General features: G+C 41.2%; 1 protein-coding gene and 2 non-coding genes across 7 annotated transcripts; all 3 read right to left on the reverse strand.

The window, feature by feature from the left end:
• Nucleotides 1-257: 257 nt before the first annotated feature.
• zgc:162472 (uncharacterized protein LOC553495 homolog) lies at nt 258-16416 on the reverse strand. 5 transcript variants are annotated; one of them, XM_047570251.1, is made up of 29 exons: nt 16300-16416; nt 14818-15026; nt 14098-14728; nt 13749-13852; nt 13587-13652; nt 12578-12733; nt 12353-12486; nt 12152-12246; nt 11474-11528; nt 11234-11368; nt 10891-11124; nt 10744-10807; nt 10431-10635; nt 9566-9672; nt 9076-9469; nt 8760-8891; nt 8219-8255; nt 8025-8138; nt 4884-7944; nt 4606-4757; nt 4280-4518; nt 3530-3587; nt 3334-3442; nt 3125-3239; nt 3009-3042; nt 2842-2922; nt 2554-2746; nt 2069-2351; nt 258-885 (listed from the first exon to the last, which is right to left on the reverse strand). In XM_047570251.1, the coding sequence occupies exons 2-29, from the start codon at nt 15018-15020 to the stop codon at nt 787-789; spliced, it is 7290 nt and encodes a 2429-aa protein (XP_047426207.1). In that variant the 5' UTR covers nt 15021-15026; nt 16300-16416; the 3' UTR covers nt 258-786. The 5 variants fall into 5 exon arrangements, with proteins under 5 accessions (XP_047426207.1, XP_047426210.1, XP_047426209.1 ...); XM_047570254.1 differs by having other exon boundaries at nt 3125-3236; nt 10891-11127; XM_047570253.1 differs by having other exon boundaries at nt 258-882; nt 10891-11127.
• A 335-nt stretch (nt 16417-16751) lies between these two features.
• Nucleotides 16752-16823, reverse strand: trnaq-cug. Its single transcript has one exon. It is a non-coding gene; the product is annotated as a tRNA-Gln (tRNA).
• A 276-nt stretch (nt 16824-17099) lies between these two features.
• trnaq-uug lies at nt 17100-17171 on the reverse strand. Its single transcript has one exon. It is a non-coding gene; the product is annotated as a tRNA-Gln (tRNA).
• Between the last annotated feature and the right edge of the window lie 398 nt (nt 17172-17569).

Raw genomic sequence — 17569 nt, forward strand, 5'->3', positions numbered from 1 at the left:
ACTGATTCACACACTATATTCTCAAATCATGATTCATAATAATACAAGTTACTTATAAATATTAATTTGACTCATTTTTGAACTGTATAAATATTTCCCCCAGAGCCAGTCGTCCTGCAATAAACAGGCTGATTCTAACTGGGAGGCTTAAATGGAACAGATTTGTGGCACTATGAAAGCATTGTGTAATATTTTGTCCCCATAACATAAGTTAAGATGCAGGAAAACATGTGATGCCAATAATTCCACAAAGACCGTTTGCAAGTGGCGAAATTAATTTTATTCACAAATTAGAGAATTTAACCTTTAAGGCAGAATAACATGTATTTTTTTTATTTATCAAACATATTCATCGCAGGCTCCAGAGCTTGTATCACTGTATGTTTCAAGTGCTCACTAGATCTACACTATATACACAAAACAGCAAAGCTATGAGAATTAGATGGAAGTTTTCTTTCTAAATCGCTTGCTTCATTTTATTGAATGAGATACTGAGATTTTGTTTTCTAAATTAAGACAATAACACATTGAAATGTACAACTGTACATGTCATTTTCCAGAAAGTCGGGACCAAATATTACAAAAAGAAAAAAAAAAAAGATATTGTACATTATTTACATTTTCACAGCTGGTTAAAAGAAATGTGAAGCGTAATGAAATAAAAGCTGCCACTCGTTCAGTCAAACAACGGATGCTTTTGAAAATATAGTTATAAATAACCTGTACAAAGTTAACTTAACATAAAAACAATACTGAAAAGCCACAGGTGCCTTCTCCCTCTGACCTTCATCCCTCATCTACCTCAGTGAAGATGTCACTTAAGAAATACTGAGAGACGTTGGTCGGCTCCTCCTCCACCGAGCTCTTCTCCACACGGTCGCTCTTCTGGGGAGCAAAGGACAAAAGAAGAGCTGTAAAATACAGGATTCAGACACATTTCCAAGAATTCTTGGTTTAAAAGAAAGTTTGAGTACATATGTACATATAAGTAACTTATGGAATGAATCGTATATGTGCTTTAAAGTCTCTGCACTTACTACCTCTCTGCTTCACAATCAGTTTTAAGATCTTAATGGTTCTTAAAGCTCCTAATTATTTATCTTATTTGCTTTTAACGTCTTCAGGAAGCAATCTTTTTATTTTATTTATTATTTTTTTAATTACACAGTGAGGCCTCCTTTTAAACATTATGGCCCTCGTTTGTGGAACAGTCTGTGTGAGGACCTGAGGAAAAACATTTTTTTAAAAGCAATCTAAAGACTTTTTCAGTTTTGTTTTCAACTAAATTTTATTTTCCCTTTAGTCTGGTTACTTATTGAATTTGATTTACTTTTTATTACATTTTATATATTGTTTTAGTCTGACTTTTGACTGAATTTTTCCTTTTTGGTTATTAATTGATGATTATTTATTTGTATTTATTTATTTTATTTTATTAATATTTTATCTTTTTAGTCTGACTTTTAACTAACTTTAAATTATTTTTACTTTTTTAGTATGACTTTTTATTGAAATTTACTTATTATTTTTTATCTTTTTAGTCTATTATTGATTTTTATTCATTTATTTTATTTAATTTATTAATATTTTATCTTTTTAGTCTGACTTTTAACTAATTTTAAATTATTTTTACTTTTTTAGTATGACTTTATATTGAATTTTACTTATAGTTATGATTTATACAGTTATTTTTATGTCTCTAGTGTTTCTTCAACCTCAAGGTGGCGATGGTTTCCTCAGTCTTCTTAACTCATCAGAGTTTTTACATTTTCGTGCATCCGTGTGTGTTCACATACATGTATTGTCTCTTGGGTCTATTGTTATATAAAGCACTTTGGGCTGCATCTTCTGTATGGAAAGTGCTCTATAAATAAAGTTTGATTGATTTATTGATTAAGAAGATTATACCTAGATCATACCAATAAGTCAAGAAGATAAATTCAGTTCACGTATTTGCACTTTGAATTTTTCATACACTACGTTTCGTTTTCCATACTTGTGTAGGGACCCTGAAAATAAATAAATAAATAAATAAACTTTCTCTCACGGTTTCCATGTTCCTCCTCACCTCAGTGGGACCCTGTGAAGTGCTTGGAACTTGATCTGAGGTACTGTGACCGTGGTCAGAGGTCTCTTCCATGTCCACCTCTGCTTTCGTTTCCGTTGGTGGATTTGTCAGACCTGGTTCGGGGCCGACGGCGCGCGACACGAAGGCTACAGGCTCCGACGAAGACTCTGCAGGTTGAGTTTTAACCTTAGATTGAGTGGAAGCCGCGTTGGAGGAGAGCGGAGGGTTGTTTGAAGGAGCAGCGTTTGTCTCAGAGAGGAAGGATGGGAAGTCTTTGGGTTTTCTGTCAGATATTAGATAAAAAAAAAAAAACACAAGACTTCAGAACAGTTAACCTCTGCAAAGTGTGGATTTTTTTCCTCATGCATTTTGTATATTGTTATTTTATTCTGTTTGTATTTGGAACTGTCACTTCATGAGAGTCACTTCAAAAAGTGCACTTTATATTAAATTATAAAGGGTTTTGTAAAAACTATTTTCCTCACTTATTCCAAACACTGGTCCCAGTTCTCTGTGTCGTTCGTGCTCCTGAGCTGGTTTCAGGATCAGGACCCGTCTTATTGGTTCCTACATCAGGTTCCTGGGTGGAGTTAGCTGTGACTGACCCTCCTTCCTCAGCAGTCTCCATCTTGTCGGTTTGCTTCTTTCTTGCAGGTTTGGTCTTATCCTGCAGTTTGCCTGGTTAAAGGAGACGTGGTACAGGATGAAAACGTGTCCAGTTTGGTGAAAGTGCCGCGGCATGAGTAGACATGAGTAGATATTCGTCAGCGTACCTGTTCTTCCAGGTCCTGCTCGTCTCTGCTTCGTGTTCTCATCATTATCTGCAGTCTGTGGTGGCTGCACTGTCACACTTCCTGTTTCATCAACAAGCAAAATCAACTGTAAATAAAACAACATCTACCCTTCCTTAAATACAACCATAAATAATAAGTAATTCTACCATGTGGATCCAGTGGATGCTCCATAGGAGAAACCTGGTGGAGGAGAAAAAAATAAATAATTAAAGACATTTATATCACAACGCAGCCACAAGTCGTTCCATGTTACTTCACGTACTGTCGAAGTAGCTTCCATATCCTTTACGCTGATGAGGTCCATCATGTTGCCGTCCTCCGTGGAGACATAGAAGAAAGGTCCATCTCCTGCTGCGAAACTCTCTCCAGAAACACTGCTGAGGGGTGAACGAGGTTCCAGTATCAGACTGTCTGAATGATTAGTCAATTTAAAAAAAAAAAAAATATATAAATACATGAATGAACACTAACCTTGGTGGCTGTATTGATGCATCCTCGCCTGATGAGGAGACTGGGATCTCGGTCAGAGAGAGGATGAAAAATGGTTCGTTGGGATCGGAGGGGACCTGGTCAGGCAGCACTAAGAGAGAGAGAGAGAGAGGCAGGTTTTAGACAAGATCCACAGGGAATAAAACAAACAATGGAGGATAATACATGACCGACTTACTCTCTTGAAATAAAACAGGAAAGCTTTGGATCCCTTCTTTGCTTGATGGTGATTCACTCTAGGATTAAAGAAGTAGTTTTTCTTAGAGAGACTAGTTGGAGTATCAGAAATCATTCCTGCCTGTGACCATCGACCTGTACAACTCCTCACTCTGTGTGTGCATAACCCATATTTATACTGATATTGTGCAATAACTCATGTTCACTTTATTTTGATATACTTGTAAATACTTATATATATATTATTGGACTCACTTTGTGCAATAATTTCCCACTATGCAACACCCCATATTCAATGTTGTTGTAGAGCAAGAACTCAGGTTCACTTATGCTTGTACATATTGTTATATATATTGTATTCTTACTGTAATGGTCTACTTACTCTTACTTATTGCCTACATTGCTTTTTGTTCTCAACACTGGTACACGAAGAGTAATTTCCTCCTGGGATCAATAAAGTGATTCTGATTCTGACACCTCAAAGGTGGATATCAGTGGGAGGGTTCTTTAGCTACCAATTCCAACCATTTATGCTTTAAGTTACTCTTCTGCAACCTCTGCACAAAACAAACACCTGCAGAGAGGCCTAGGTGGGGTTGGCTACACAGAAAAAGTCAATACTAACATGCGTGGAAACACTTTAACATGCGATGAATCAGTATTGTTAGTGTTAGAGATATTACAACCACACATGATTAAAACACATTATAAATTAAGTTTTGCCCCACAGCAGAGTCAGTATTTGTCTTACCTGGGTAGAAGATACTTGTGTCACACATTCAAGAGAGGCTTGACCATCATTTGAACGAGAGTCATGCTCATTTTGATGCTTGGTAACCTGCGGCATGCAGCCAAGAGAAGACCCGACATCGCTTACAGGTGAGTCCTGGTTTCCATGTTCACCTGTAACTTTCCCTACTGGTTGGTGAATGTCAGGCATGGGTTTGTGATCGACTGAAGCATCCACGCCCTGTGAGCAACTGCTTGACTCTGCAACAAAGAAAGAATGAGTAATGAGACGAGAGCAACAGATGGCGCCAATCTAGCAATCAGCGTTGTGTTTTTAAGGGACCACACCTGCTTCTGCTGTTGTATTCTGCATTTTCCGAGGTTGTGAAGGACGCCCGGCGCGTCCCAGGTTGGGCTTGGGTTTAATGAGCCTGCCTCTACGAGCTTGAGGAGCTTTTCTTGAGGTCTTGGAGTCGGTCAGCTCCGACTCTGTCTCACTACTACCGTAGGTGGGAAGAAAAATGTTACGTGAGTGAATTCCGGTTTGTGATTCACTCAAAACACACTATTTACATGGTCAGCTGCATTTTGGAGACATGTGTTGAGACAGAACTCTTAGGGCTTACCTCTGGACTGATGAGTCTTTATCCAAACATACAGGGTTTTCAGTAGTCGTCAATGTAGAATTTATGTTCGACTCTGTAGATCCATCTTTTGAAGACTCCACATCTGAAGCTGGAGTTGGATCACTTATTTGTTGGGTATGTGACTCTGTGGTGGATGTGTCCAGCTTGTTGTCTCCTTGTGAAGAAGAACTGACTTCGTCTGGATATTTTTTTGACATTTTGTCCTCTGTTGATTTTGTTTCAACTGTTGACTTATTAGTGCTTTTACTTTTATGGAGTGAATCTGTTAACATGGGCTGCTTCTCAGGAACCCCTGATGCTATGACCACACCCAAGGCCACACTTTTATCATTTGTGCTGTCTAGTAATTTTTCAGAATCCACTGGTCCAACATTTATTGAAGACAGCTCTGCATCAGATGAACAATGTGCAGCCGTCAAGTGCTTGGCGTTTTTCTCTTTGAGCTCCAGATCCGTTTGTGCAATGCTACTGTCCACAACTTTTTTTCCTGCTGCCGCATTAGAAGTGGTTTCCTTCTGTTCTGAGGGTTTACTCGTATCACCAGATTGCATTTTCGTTCTTGTCGATGATCCTACATTAGGTTTAGGTTTAACCTTGGGAAACCACCGCATTTTTTGAGGTACATTTTGTTCCGAGTCCACTGAACTTGAGGCTTGTTCGCATCCAACATCTGTATTTAAGCCCTCAGTTGAGGGTAATTCCTTTGTGCATTGATGAGTTGGGCATATATCCAGTGATGGGACTGAAACTGAAGCAGGACTTGATTTATCTAGAGGGGTGGTGTCGCTTGTCGGCTGTGCTTTAACTTCTGCTAATGCGTTGTCGGTGGATTCAGGTGCAGAAGTTGGACTGGGAAGATTCTCCACGTCCTGGTCATTTGGGGACTGAGGTTTAAACCTCGGGGTTCTTTTTGTCAGTGGTAGGTTTGGTTTAGGTTTTTGTAATCGACTCCTCCTCAGTTGACAAGCAGATGCACGTTCGCCCTCCTCTAGACGTACCGTTAACTCTTCAACAGGTTTGACACCCACAGCAGGATGGCCACTTGGACTGGCTTCTTGGACTGGATCTACATTTGGACCGTCCCCAACTTGTGATTCAGTAACTGCTGAGTCAGTTGTCTCCACATTATTACTAATAGTCTCAACATGAGATGGGCCTGTGTCTCCAGTGGCCAGCTCCCTACTGGGCTTTTCTGACATACCTACTTCTGCCTGATCATCGGGTACAACATGTGCCGTCTTCTCCTCATTTGTATGGGCTTCCTCTGTGGATGCGTGACTTGAGTCTAAATTCAGTAATCGATTAGGACATTCACTCTCCTTTACAGGAGTGGGGCTGCATGTTGATTGTGGTTCCACCTCTGTTATTGTTTCCTTGTGAAATTGAGAGTTTGGAGCCGGGACAGAGTGTTTCTCTACTGTAGTCTCTGTTGTGGTCGGAGGTTTAGACCTCGTAGTTCTTGTTGTCTGTGAGAGGTTTGGTTTGGGTTTGACTTTTTGCGATCGCCTCCTCGTCGGTTGACAAGCAGATGTACTTTCACCCTCCTCTGTTAACTTTTCAACGGGTTTTACGAACACAGCTGGCTGTTCACGGACTTCTTGGACTGGGCCGGAAACAACATTTGACCCTTGTCCATCTTGTGGTTCTGTGATGGCTGAGACAGTTGTCACTAGGTCTTTACTGATGGTCTCGGTGTGAGAAGTCAGGTTTTCATCTGTGCATTCAGAGGTTGACCCTGTGTCTTTGGTGGCCTGCTCCTGACTAGCTTCAAACAGGGCTTTAGGGAGTTCCTGGTTTTCAAATGTTGTAGCACCTAATTCTACCTGATTACCAAGTTCAACACATGTAGTTTTCTCCTCATTTGTAGATGCTTCCACTGTAGGAATAAGAGTTGAGTCCAAATTAAGGGATGCATTTGAAACTGAAGCTGCAGGATCAGTGATTTCATTCTCTTTTTCAAGAGTAGGAGTGCATGTCGGTTGTGGTTCCACTTCTGTTATTGATTCTTTGTGGGACTTAGGGCTTGAAGTTGAACCAGAGTCCTCCTCTGCAGAACTGGGAGGTTTAGACCTAACAGTTCTCGATGTCTGCGGTAGGTTTGGCTTGGGTCTGCCTTTTGGCAATCGAGCCCTTCTTGACTGGAAAGCAGTGCCAGCTTCATTCTTTCCTACTTGACTGAGAGACAAATCTTCTATAGGAGGAGGTTTGTTGCAGCTCTCTTGTACTGGGACTGGATCTGAGGATGAGCCTTGTCTAAACTCTATGTCTGCCGAGACAGATGTCTCAGGACTGCTAAAACCAGTCTCAGCTGTTCCGACACAAGAGTTCTGTCTTTCATCCAAGGATTCAGATGCTGGCTTTGTGTCTCTGCTCACCTGATCCCTACTGGAATCAAAATGAGATTCAGAAAGGCAGACACTATGGATTTCTGAGGATTTCTCATCAGCTGTTGCTACATCTGATCCTGCCTGATCAAAAAGCCTCCTCTGACTGTCAGATGGCACATCTGTTAGTTTGGCAGCACAGGAAATATCATCTTTAAACAATGCTGGAGCACAGTCTGGAATCTTTGAGGCTCTTTCTTCACCAATTGATAAAATGTCACTGGGTTGAGAATGGCTGGGAGCTGAAGAGTGGTTTTCTTCAGGTGTCCTTACTGCTGACGTCTCTGGTAGGGATTTTGTTTGTGCAGTCCTTGAAGATCGGCTAAGGTTAGGCTTAGGTTTCACCTTGGACAAGCGTCCCTTCTTGGCTTGTGGAGAATCCTTATTTAAGCTCTCTGGTTCTGAATGCAATTGAGGGGTAGGATCACAAACGGTCTTCTGCTCATCACACTTCGGATCACTTTTGTTAATAATAGGAATGTCATCACATTTGTCTATCGCGTCTTGCACTTCCACACTGGCAACAGATGTTTCTGTGACTTCCTGGCCAACAGCAACAGACACAGAAGTAGTGTCACATCCCTCTTGAGCAACAGGTTTCGATGCAATCTCTTCTTCTAAGTGACTGGGTTCATCCACAGACGCTGATGTTGTTGCTGCAAGGGCATAAATGGCACAGTTATAATAACTGCAATCTAAAATAAATCCAGTCATATCTCAAATGATTGATGATAACCTGTTCCGTCATCTTGCACGGCTGTTTGATTCTGTGCAGATTGCGGCAGGTGAGCCAGGTTGCCGATGGTCAACAGGGTTTGCGCTGCCTCGTTATAGCTCTCGTCCTCAGCCACTGAAAGGAAAAACGCAACCATAAACATCTGTGATGAAGCTAAACAATATAACTACTAACTAAATATATTTTCAACATACCTTCTGTGTGTTCTGAAGAAAGGAAATCTATAACATCCTGCAAAGCAAACACAGACATTTTAAGCGACATCGAAAGATTCCCTGACGTTTGCATTTCTTTGTCATTTGCATCCTTTATCACTTGATTCCACCTAGACACAAAAAGCGTTGCCATAACAACAAGGAGCTCAACAAAACATGAAAAACCAAGACTGTTTGATTCACTGTTCAAATTTCATCAAGTGTCAATCTCAAAGATTTAACCTTAGACTATTACACTAACGCTGTGAAGGTATGACCAAATTGGGGGACACTGTCAAGATCTCTGGGAAGTCAGGTTCAAAACACATCTGCAATTGGCACTTGTGACTATAGGTGCCACCAAAGACAGCAGGACGGAGTTCGTGATGCTTTCCACTTTAAATTATAAATTATGCTAAGCAAAGACATGCATTAAAAACACTTTATAAACACTGGCCCCAAAATTCTACAGGATTGGACCTCGTGAATCATATTAAAACAAAAGGTGTAAATCATTTAATATCATATTTTAGACACTTACAACCAGTAGGTCCAACTGATGTTCACATGGTACTGCTGTGTCTGCCTCATGTGCCTCCTCACAAGAGGAATTAGGGCACAGTGCATCTTGGGACATGCCCAACACATCGGGCATACTGGCCAAGATATCAAGCTATGAGTGAGATTGGGATGAGGAGGGGATCAGAAGGATGGGTTTGAAATATGGAATGGAAAAACCATGCACAAACACAAATTACGAAAATGATTGTGACACAAATTATGGTAAAAAAAAATTAAACTGATGAATGGTATGGGTTTGTGCAGCATATCACGGAGGTGTTTTAAGTCTCTCATACCTCCACCATGGTTTCATCCACTTCTGAAATCACAGGTTGAGGAGTGTGCAGGCTGGCGGGCACGAACGCAGGGGCACTGCTGTCTTTACCGGGACTACCCTCGAGCTGCTGCTCCTCCACCACCAACTCCTCATTCAACCACGGCGTTTCAATGTCGTCATCACTGGATTCGGACTGTGAAGCCCTAAGTGTGACTAGTTTGGGCTTTTTGGACTTTGGGGTTGATTGAGCCTTCGATGCCATGGCCCTCTTGGCTGTGACTTTGGGTTTGAGCTTGGCAGGAGGAGCAGTGAAACCCATTGGTGAGGCGGGAACCGTTTCAGATGCTGAGGAGTGTGCATCCTCTTTGGAAGGGTAATTCAAGGGCCTGGTGGGTTTGGGCACTCTTCCATACCTAAAGAAAAAAAAAAACAGGCAATTACTCACAAATGAAAACAAGGACTATCCAAATTGGGAAATGTTTTGTTACAGTTTTACAGAAAGGCTGTACCTGGTAGGTCTCAGAGGTTTAATGGTGGCGTCCTCTTCTTCAGAGGAAATGTCATCGCCACTGGACTTTTTCGTATTGGCTTGGCTTAAAGGTGATGCATCTTGTGCCTAAAATATTAGCACAACTCACAGTGAGGCAGACACACAACAACTTATAGAAAAGTTTGATGGGTGTACACTAGGGCTGTCGCGGTATACCGGTTCATACCGAATACCGGACCGGTTTCAACGTAGGGCCTCTAAAGGTCTGAAAAAGGTGAAGTGAAAGGTGATGAGGGTGACTATATGTCATTGCTGGGGACAGTCCCCGTTTTGGATGACCTGTCCCCCAGCTATAGCTGTCCCTGAAAGTGTCCCCAATTTTAGCTTTTTTTTTTTTTTTTTTATGAATGAATGAAAAAAAATGTTGCGCACATACTACAATTATTACGGTAGCTGGTTATGCTGCTATTGACATTATATAGCAGTTTTAATATGTTTAAATATAGATTAATATGTTAAAAATAAATGAAACCATAATTATCCTTGTTTCCTCGTTCCATCTTGATAACAATTTATTTATTTTTATCTCCATGCTGTAAATGTCTCCAGATTTCCACATCTGCAGGCAGCGCTAACACGGGGTCATGCAAACCTGTTTTACTACTAGTGTGAGATTATTCTACAATATTTACTCATCATCACAGTAAAATATGATAGTGCATTAGTTCCTCTCTCATCCAGAAGAAAATGTTGTGAAAATGTGTTTATGCATGAAAAAAAAATAAAATACTGTGATACTGTCAGAATTTTGAAAAATTATATACATTTTTGGCCTTATCGCCTTGCCCTAATGTACACTAAAATAAATAAATAAATGAAATTACCTGCTCTTCGGGGACACCATCACTCACACTCTCGTCCCTTTTATCTGATGGGGCGTCTCTGGCCTCCCCTGTGGAAGGTGGATGCTTTTTACCCCACTTACGACCCAAAGGCAGGAGGGGTTTTGGTGCTCTTCCTCGTGAGAGTTTCGCTGGCTTGATTGAGGCGTCCTTGTCTGTATTATCCTGCTGCTGAATATTTTCAGACCTGGATATATGGACAAAAAAGAAAGGAAATAAATGCTGATGGAAATGTAATAAAATTAAAAAAAAAAAAAAAGTATTTAACACAAAAGACGGTTTGAAGTTTAATTACATGTCAGAATTAGTGTGGTCCTCGGGAAGCGCTGCCTCAGCGTCTTCAGGGATCCCCGCCTCACCTGATAAAAGCAAAAATGATGTAACAAATGTGGAAAACAACAAGAATCAAACATTTACTTACACAGTTTTCGGGCTCCTGTACCTTGCTCATTGCTCTTTTCATCTGTTTTCTTCTTCTTTCCATCTGGTTCCTCAGTCAAAGCGTCTGGTTTGTTCTTTGTTTTGCGTTTCCTCTTAGGCTTAGAATCAGGGGTTTCTCCCTCATTACACAGCTCCTCATTCTCCTTCTCTCCTTCCTTCTCCAAGTCAGGAACTTGATTCTCGTTTACCTCGCCTCCCTCCTGCTCATCAAGTCCCTTCTTTGCAGATTTTTTGCCTGCTTTGGGAGGGAACGACCACACAAGGGTTTTTGAATTGAGAGGATGAACTGAGAGCTGCAGCCCAAACAAAAGGAAGATTAAAAACTATTGTTGAATGATAGTTACCCTTTTCCTTCTTTTTATTCTTCTTAGGCGAGTTCTTCTGAGTGAGTGACTTGAGTTTCTTCTTGTTTTTCTGATATTCCAAAATTTTCTCCAGCAGCTTAGAGAAGTACTCTATATCCAGTTTACGCCTCTCTCCTACAAAACCATCACCAGGACATGAAGCATGAAAATATATCCATCAAAATCTAATTTGACGTTATATATAACCAGCTAAACATTAAGATACTACTGAAGACTTACTGAAAGCTTTGTCAATTCTCCAGGCATTCTCTCGCTCTTCCTTTTTGAATTTGTTCTGAAAGTTCAAATCAGTGCAATTACTCAGCAATTACAGCTTAATCGAGCTATGCTCTGAATTCAACTCTCTGAATGTGATCCTTGTCCTAGTTTATATGCATCAGAGAAAATCGAATAACTAACACGAACATGTCCTCCTCCTCCACACTAGGTGGCGATATGTGTCTTTTCAGCAGGTTAATATGTCCCCCTTTCCGGTTGATCTATTATGTCATGTAATAAACAACCGGAGTCTAATGTGGTTCATAGATCAGCTTTTTTTAATCTAGTACGTAACGTGCAATCTACTTATAGTGCTTCTTCTTCTGCAACCGGCTTCCTTGGATGCTTTTGCTCCAGGGTCACATGGTTGTGGAGCATGCACGCACACGTGTTGTCCAGTCAAAGTCTGATTAAGGCGTATACATGCCAGAGAAAATCAATTTCCAATCGCATTATCTGGGTGTCTTAATCGGATAAGGAGAACTCCGGAGTAATGTGTTTACATGCGCTTAAGTTGTCCAGTTAAAGTCGGATTAAGGTAATAAATTGTTTTTGTTTTCACGTGCATGTAAATGTGCTGAATGTATACAACATTTCTAGAGTTGTTTCTTAATTATCATGTTGGTAAAAAGGTCTTACCTTTATCTCTGATCGAGCTCTGTGTGGAAACAGTTGACAGATCATGGAAAAGTCCGTCCCCACCATGTTAATTGCCAGGAAAAACATGTCTGTCTCTGATTAAAACCAAAATTAAAAAAAAGATATCAAAATGTAAAAATACAATACATGCTGGGAAAAAATAAATATATAAAACTTTAAGTATCTATATTATTAATGCACCTTCGCTGGACCAGGGTTTGGAATAAGTCCCTTTCCTGAAACTTGAGTAGGTTGTAGTGGAGCCACGCTCAAAAATGGGATCCCGATTGTGCACTGGGTTCGGCCCCTTCGCTCGCTGCACTTCCACCGTTAAGCTGAGACACACAGATTAAAAGGAAGTTATTAAGAAGTCATCATCTCCAATATCATGAGGTGTAATCACATGACCTACAAAGCTCCACTGACCTCTCTTCGTCGATGATCAGCGAGCCGTCTTCAGCTACTTTGACCTGAGGAACCAGGAGTGAATCGTCCTCATCCTCCTCTGCCTCCTCCTCTCCGTCCTCTCTGGAGTTTACTGTGGAAGGCTGCGCTTCAGGTTCCTGTGCTCGCTCTGGAGACCTGGTGGGGAATACAGGGCCGACATCAGACAGAAGAAAAGGCTCCTCAACACGTACATTATGGAAACTACCGTATGTCCACATATGAGTTATACCTGGAGAACGAGGTTCTGATTAAAGAAGTGGTGATAAGCGTCCATCTTTACTCAGAAACATTATTGGGGGTTTGTTGCATTTGGACCAATGACTAAGTTTTGTATTTCAAGGTACATTGTTTCTGCAGTGGAATTTGTCTCAAGTTTACAAATAAAATCAAGATTTTTCATTTATGCCTCATGTTGGTCTCACAGGGGATCTACTAGAATATGTGCACCTTCGGCCTCTTTAACGGCCCCCTCCAAAAAGCCCAGTCTCCTTTTATTGGTCATCTGGGCCCATTATGTCGTTTCTGGTCATATTCTCACTGTGACTCGTGTCAAATTAGCTGTGCACTTGTGTTACATTGTGATGAAGAAATCCCGGGAATTTTTAGATTTTCAGACCCCGGTCGACCTGTGTTTGATGCCCTGTCACATCCTGAGTGTCACCTTTTATGTAGTGCTCTTTCATCCATATTATAACACCTTATCATTTATCCTTCCTATGTATATTAGTATATATTCTTTTCTATTTCTAGATGTGTACATATGCAAATCTTGTATTTTATTTTTTCTATCTTACACCTATTTTTCTTTTTACTAGCAGTTTTCAAGAGTGTTTTTATGTGCAACTGAGCTAGTTTGACCAAGCGATTTCCCTTACGGATTCATAAACTCTAAGCAAATGCTACATAAGACACTTAATAAAAGGAAAATCTGATATAGAAAACTACAAGGAAACGGGATTTAAAAACAAAAAAAAGATCATAAACTTACTCCTCTCTTACTGGTGACGGCGGGACCACAGTCTCATTCTCTTGAGTTGAGTCTTCCAAACTCGTTCTGGAAAAAAAATTGCAAAATGACTTTTTAACTTCCATAATCCATAACAATCAATACGAAACTATAAGAGATAAAGGCGACGCTGGAGATGCTTACGTCATGGGGTTGGAGGTCGGAAGATAACGGATGAGGTCACTCATGGTCATTTTTGCAGGATCTAAAGTATATTCTTTGGGAAACATCTTCACTTTCTTGAGTTTCTGCAGCAAGAATAAATTAATTGTAACATATATATATTAAGATTAAGAAAACCTTTATTTGTCCCACAACGGGGGAACAGCAGGATATAAAAGACAAATAGTAGAATAAAATAGAATAAAAATATACAAGTACAGGCATATATACAAAAAAGTATGTATATCTATATTAAAAGTAAATATTTCTAAGTACAATGACCACGATGCATTGAATGAAGACTCGTCACTGAATGAGTTTCTCTGCTCACCTTTTCCTTGCACATCTCCTTTCTGAGCAACTCTCTGAGCTTCTGGGCCTTCGCTAGCCTTTGCAAATCTGACGGGTCATTCAGGAGTCTGCTCAAGGTGAACGCGGACGACGTCTGTGAAAGCAAACTCTTAGTTGACACGAGCGTCTTGGCCTTCTCTGATATCTCTATGGCTTCTTTGTCCGGTAGAGACGGTGGCACTTCGGGTTGTCTGGGAGGAACTTCTTTAACCTTAACCACCGAGATGTTTTCTAAATCTTTGCTGCCGTCTCCTGGCAAACAGGTTTCAGCTGGTGATTCTTCAGCTAGAGGAACGGATGACAGTTCTGAACTTTCAGAAGAAATGGTGGAGGGTTTAGTTTGTATCGTGGGCTGCTTGGTCTCCTCTGAAGGCCTTCGTCGCCTTGGCGACTGAAGACCCTGAGGAGCTGCTGTAGTTTGGTTGGATGTCGTTGGTTTGTCGAAGTCTGCGCCAGACCCAGGAGTTTCAGCTAGCGCCTTGCCGGGTGATTTAGCTGCACGAGCGAGGGCGGCCCGTCCGGGGGCCACTTTGGGTTTGATAGAAAATCGCTTCCTTCTCTGCACGGCTGCAGAGGCGCTGGTACCTTCCCCAGTCTGGTCGCCGCCATCACTAAACCGTAATAAGAACAAAGCATTTTAATTCACAAAACATATGTAGCAGTAAAATAACTGGGAGCCGACAGTTTTCTTTTCACTCACCCTGGAGCTGGAGCTTTTTCTGTTGTGGTCAAATCAGTCTTGTTTTCTGTCACAGCAGCAGCAGCAGTGCTGTTGCTCTCGCCGGCGTCTTGCGGGGTCTCACCGGCCTCCTGACTCGCTGAAGGAGCTTCCTGTGACGCAGCTGCCGCTCTCCCTCCCGTACCGACATTGGGACGCACGCTAAATCTTGACCGACGAAACATTTCGACCTGGCAACGAACGCACACAAAGCAAAGGCTGCGTCAGTCTCACGAACAAAAGGAAAATGTACTCAAGATGTTGTGGAGAGGACAATGATGTGGAAAACGGTCAAGAGAGAAAACACAAACAGGAACTGATTTTACTCCTTTTTCCTCAGATTTTCCTCTTCATCAATAGTAAGAGCAAGGTCCCACAGATAGGACATTAAGTCATCCAACCTACAGCTCGTTTGTTGTAAGTCTAGACCTCGTAATCACAGGAGGAAAAAAAGAAACGGGAAGTAGCTCAACACCAAACTCTGGTTAAATGGAGGAGGAATGTTCCAATACTTTAACTCAGTTTTGTGTAATTATTTATTATAAAACCACTTTTCTGTAATACAGGCCTTTGCAAAACTTTGATTATGGGACGGAATGAAAACAAAATTGGCACAAATGGCACAAAACTGAACTAAACTGTTGCAGTGCATCCTGCAGATTCTTGAGTGGTTTTAGGATCTAGTGGAGGATTTGGAGGCCAGGTCGTGTTTTTTTTGTGTGTTTTGTTTTGTTTTTTTTTGTACTTGTTCCTAAACCGGTTTTTGGGGGATGGCTGCTGGACTCCTTATCTAGGAGTGTCACTGCTATGGGCCGGGCCGGGCCGAGGCGGGGGTGTCTGGTCTGGTCTGGTCTGGTCTAGATGGGTGATACATGTCTAAGTAAAAGCCACACCAATGAATACCCAGGTCCAAAAGTTTCCCAGCAGAAAAGAGATTTGTCACAAGATGTTATTTACTTCTCTGTCAGTGGCTTAAATGTTGTGTACTATACAAGGATATCAAAACACTGAAGGTTTTCTGAGTGCAGCAGCATATAAATATGTAGCATTAAAAACGCAGATCGCTTTTCCTTGTGCGTGGAAACTTTGCAGTGACTGTGCAGCCAACCATCAATCAACTCGGACGACAGCTTGTGTGCACGACTCAGATGTTAGATTAACTGACAGCACTGGCGACGTTGACAGTTGAGAAGCGTTGGCCGTAAATCGTCGTAAAACACGAAGAATATCAACCGTAGCGTTTAATAAATACAAACGCGTTATTAACAACAGTCAAGATGCCTCACAAAACAAGCCAATGATGAAAGAAAGAAGTCGAAAAGTCCAGAAAGCTGGGTTCCAACTCCCATGACAAGTGACTCTCCGTGAGTTGCACCGTGCTCTTGTAGACGTATGTGAAGCTGAGACGACTAAATTTACATATTTTTGCGCCTTGCGCGTCTTTCTTTGCTTGTAGCTACATACCTGTCCCAGAAAACGTCCTCTTCGGGGGAGAATTCAGCTTTCTTTTATCGACGAGGAGTGGCGAATAGCGGACCCCATGCACACACCAACTACACCGCCATGTTTTTTTTATTGACGCTGTGTTTACGTACGCGAAGGTGGTTCTGGGAACGGTAGTCGGGTCGCAAGCAGAACGCGATGAGGCAAGAGTTCAGTGTCTGCGTGCAAACGTTCTTCTGAGTTAATTTATGTTAAGTTCCTTACGACACATTTTTGGACTAAAACGTGAAGTATAAAGTATTTTGTAATCAATTTTGTAGATATAGTTTGAATGAGGGGCTTACTTTAATTTTCAGTAGCAATGTAATTATGATTTCCATCTCTCAAAAAATGGGATTTATTTTTAGTAAGTAGGTTTTTTTTTTTTTTTTGGATGAGAATAATCTTAGTTTATCCGATCACCTTCCAAAATCAGGTCCCACCGAGATTTGAACTCGGATCGCTGGATTCAGAGTCCAGAGTGCTAACCATTACACCATGGAACCCCCGATGGAGTGCCGCGTTCACAGACTTCAGAAAAACTCGGCGACGTGATGAAATTCTCCTTATGTGAAGATTGTATGCATCGTGTTGTTGTTGTTTTTTCTTTTCTTTTTGCATTTATACAACTACATAATTAAAACAAGCGATGGCTATATGTTAAATTCTGTATGGACGAATTTGATTGGTTGTTGTGGCACTGTTTCGCCACTAGGAGGCGGAATTTCCTAGGACGTCAAGGAGTCAAACAACACAGTTTCGTCAAAAGTGCCAGAAGAAGAAGGTTCCACCGAGATTTGAACTCGGATCACTGGATTCAAAGTCCAGAGTGCTAACCATTACACCATGGAACCTATAGAACACCCCAATTATGTGTGAAAAATCGTCCAGACATCTACGTTTACATCTTAGCTACTTTTTGGAGCATGCCCTCTAAGTGCACAGTAGAAAATCCTCTGCAGTCTGCATGCTATGCATCCCACCTCGATGTAATCAAGACCTTTATCTGTTGTTTGTGTACAGAACATCCAGCATTCCCTGCAAATATCTGTTTTGTCATTCAATCCTACATAATGTTTCCATGCTACAGTCAGCGTTGTGCACCTTGTCTCAAACAATTTACAGGATTTACAAGTAAGCGAATGCAGAGTCTTCACGCCGAACTACGCTGCAAGATTTTCCCTCACATATCGTATAAAAACAGGAAATAAAGCTTATACAATACCAGCATCATAGACAATAATGTGGAAAA

Source organism: Mugil cephalus, chromosome 19 (genome assembly GCF_022458985.1).
Source record: "Mugil cephalus isolate CIBA_MC_2020 chromosome 19, CIBA_Mcephalus_1.1, whole genome shotgun sequence".
NCBI classification, from domain to species: Eukaryota; Metazoa; Chordata; class Actinopteri; order Mugiliformes; family Mugilidae; genus Mugil; species Mugil cephalus.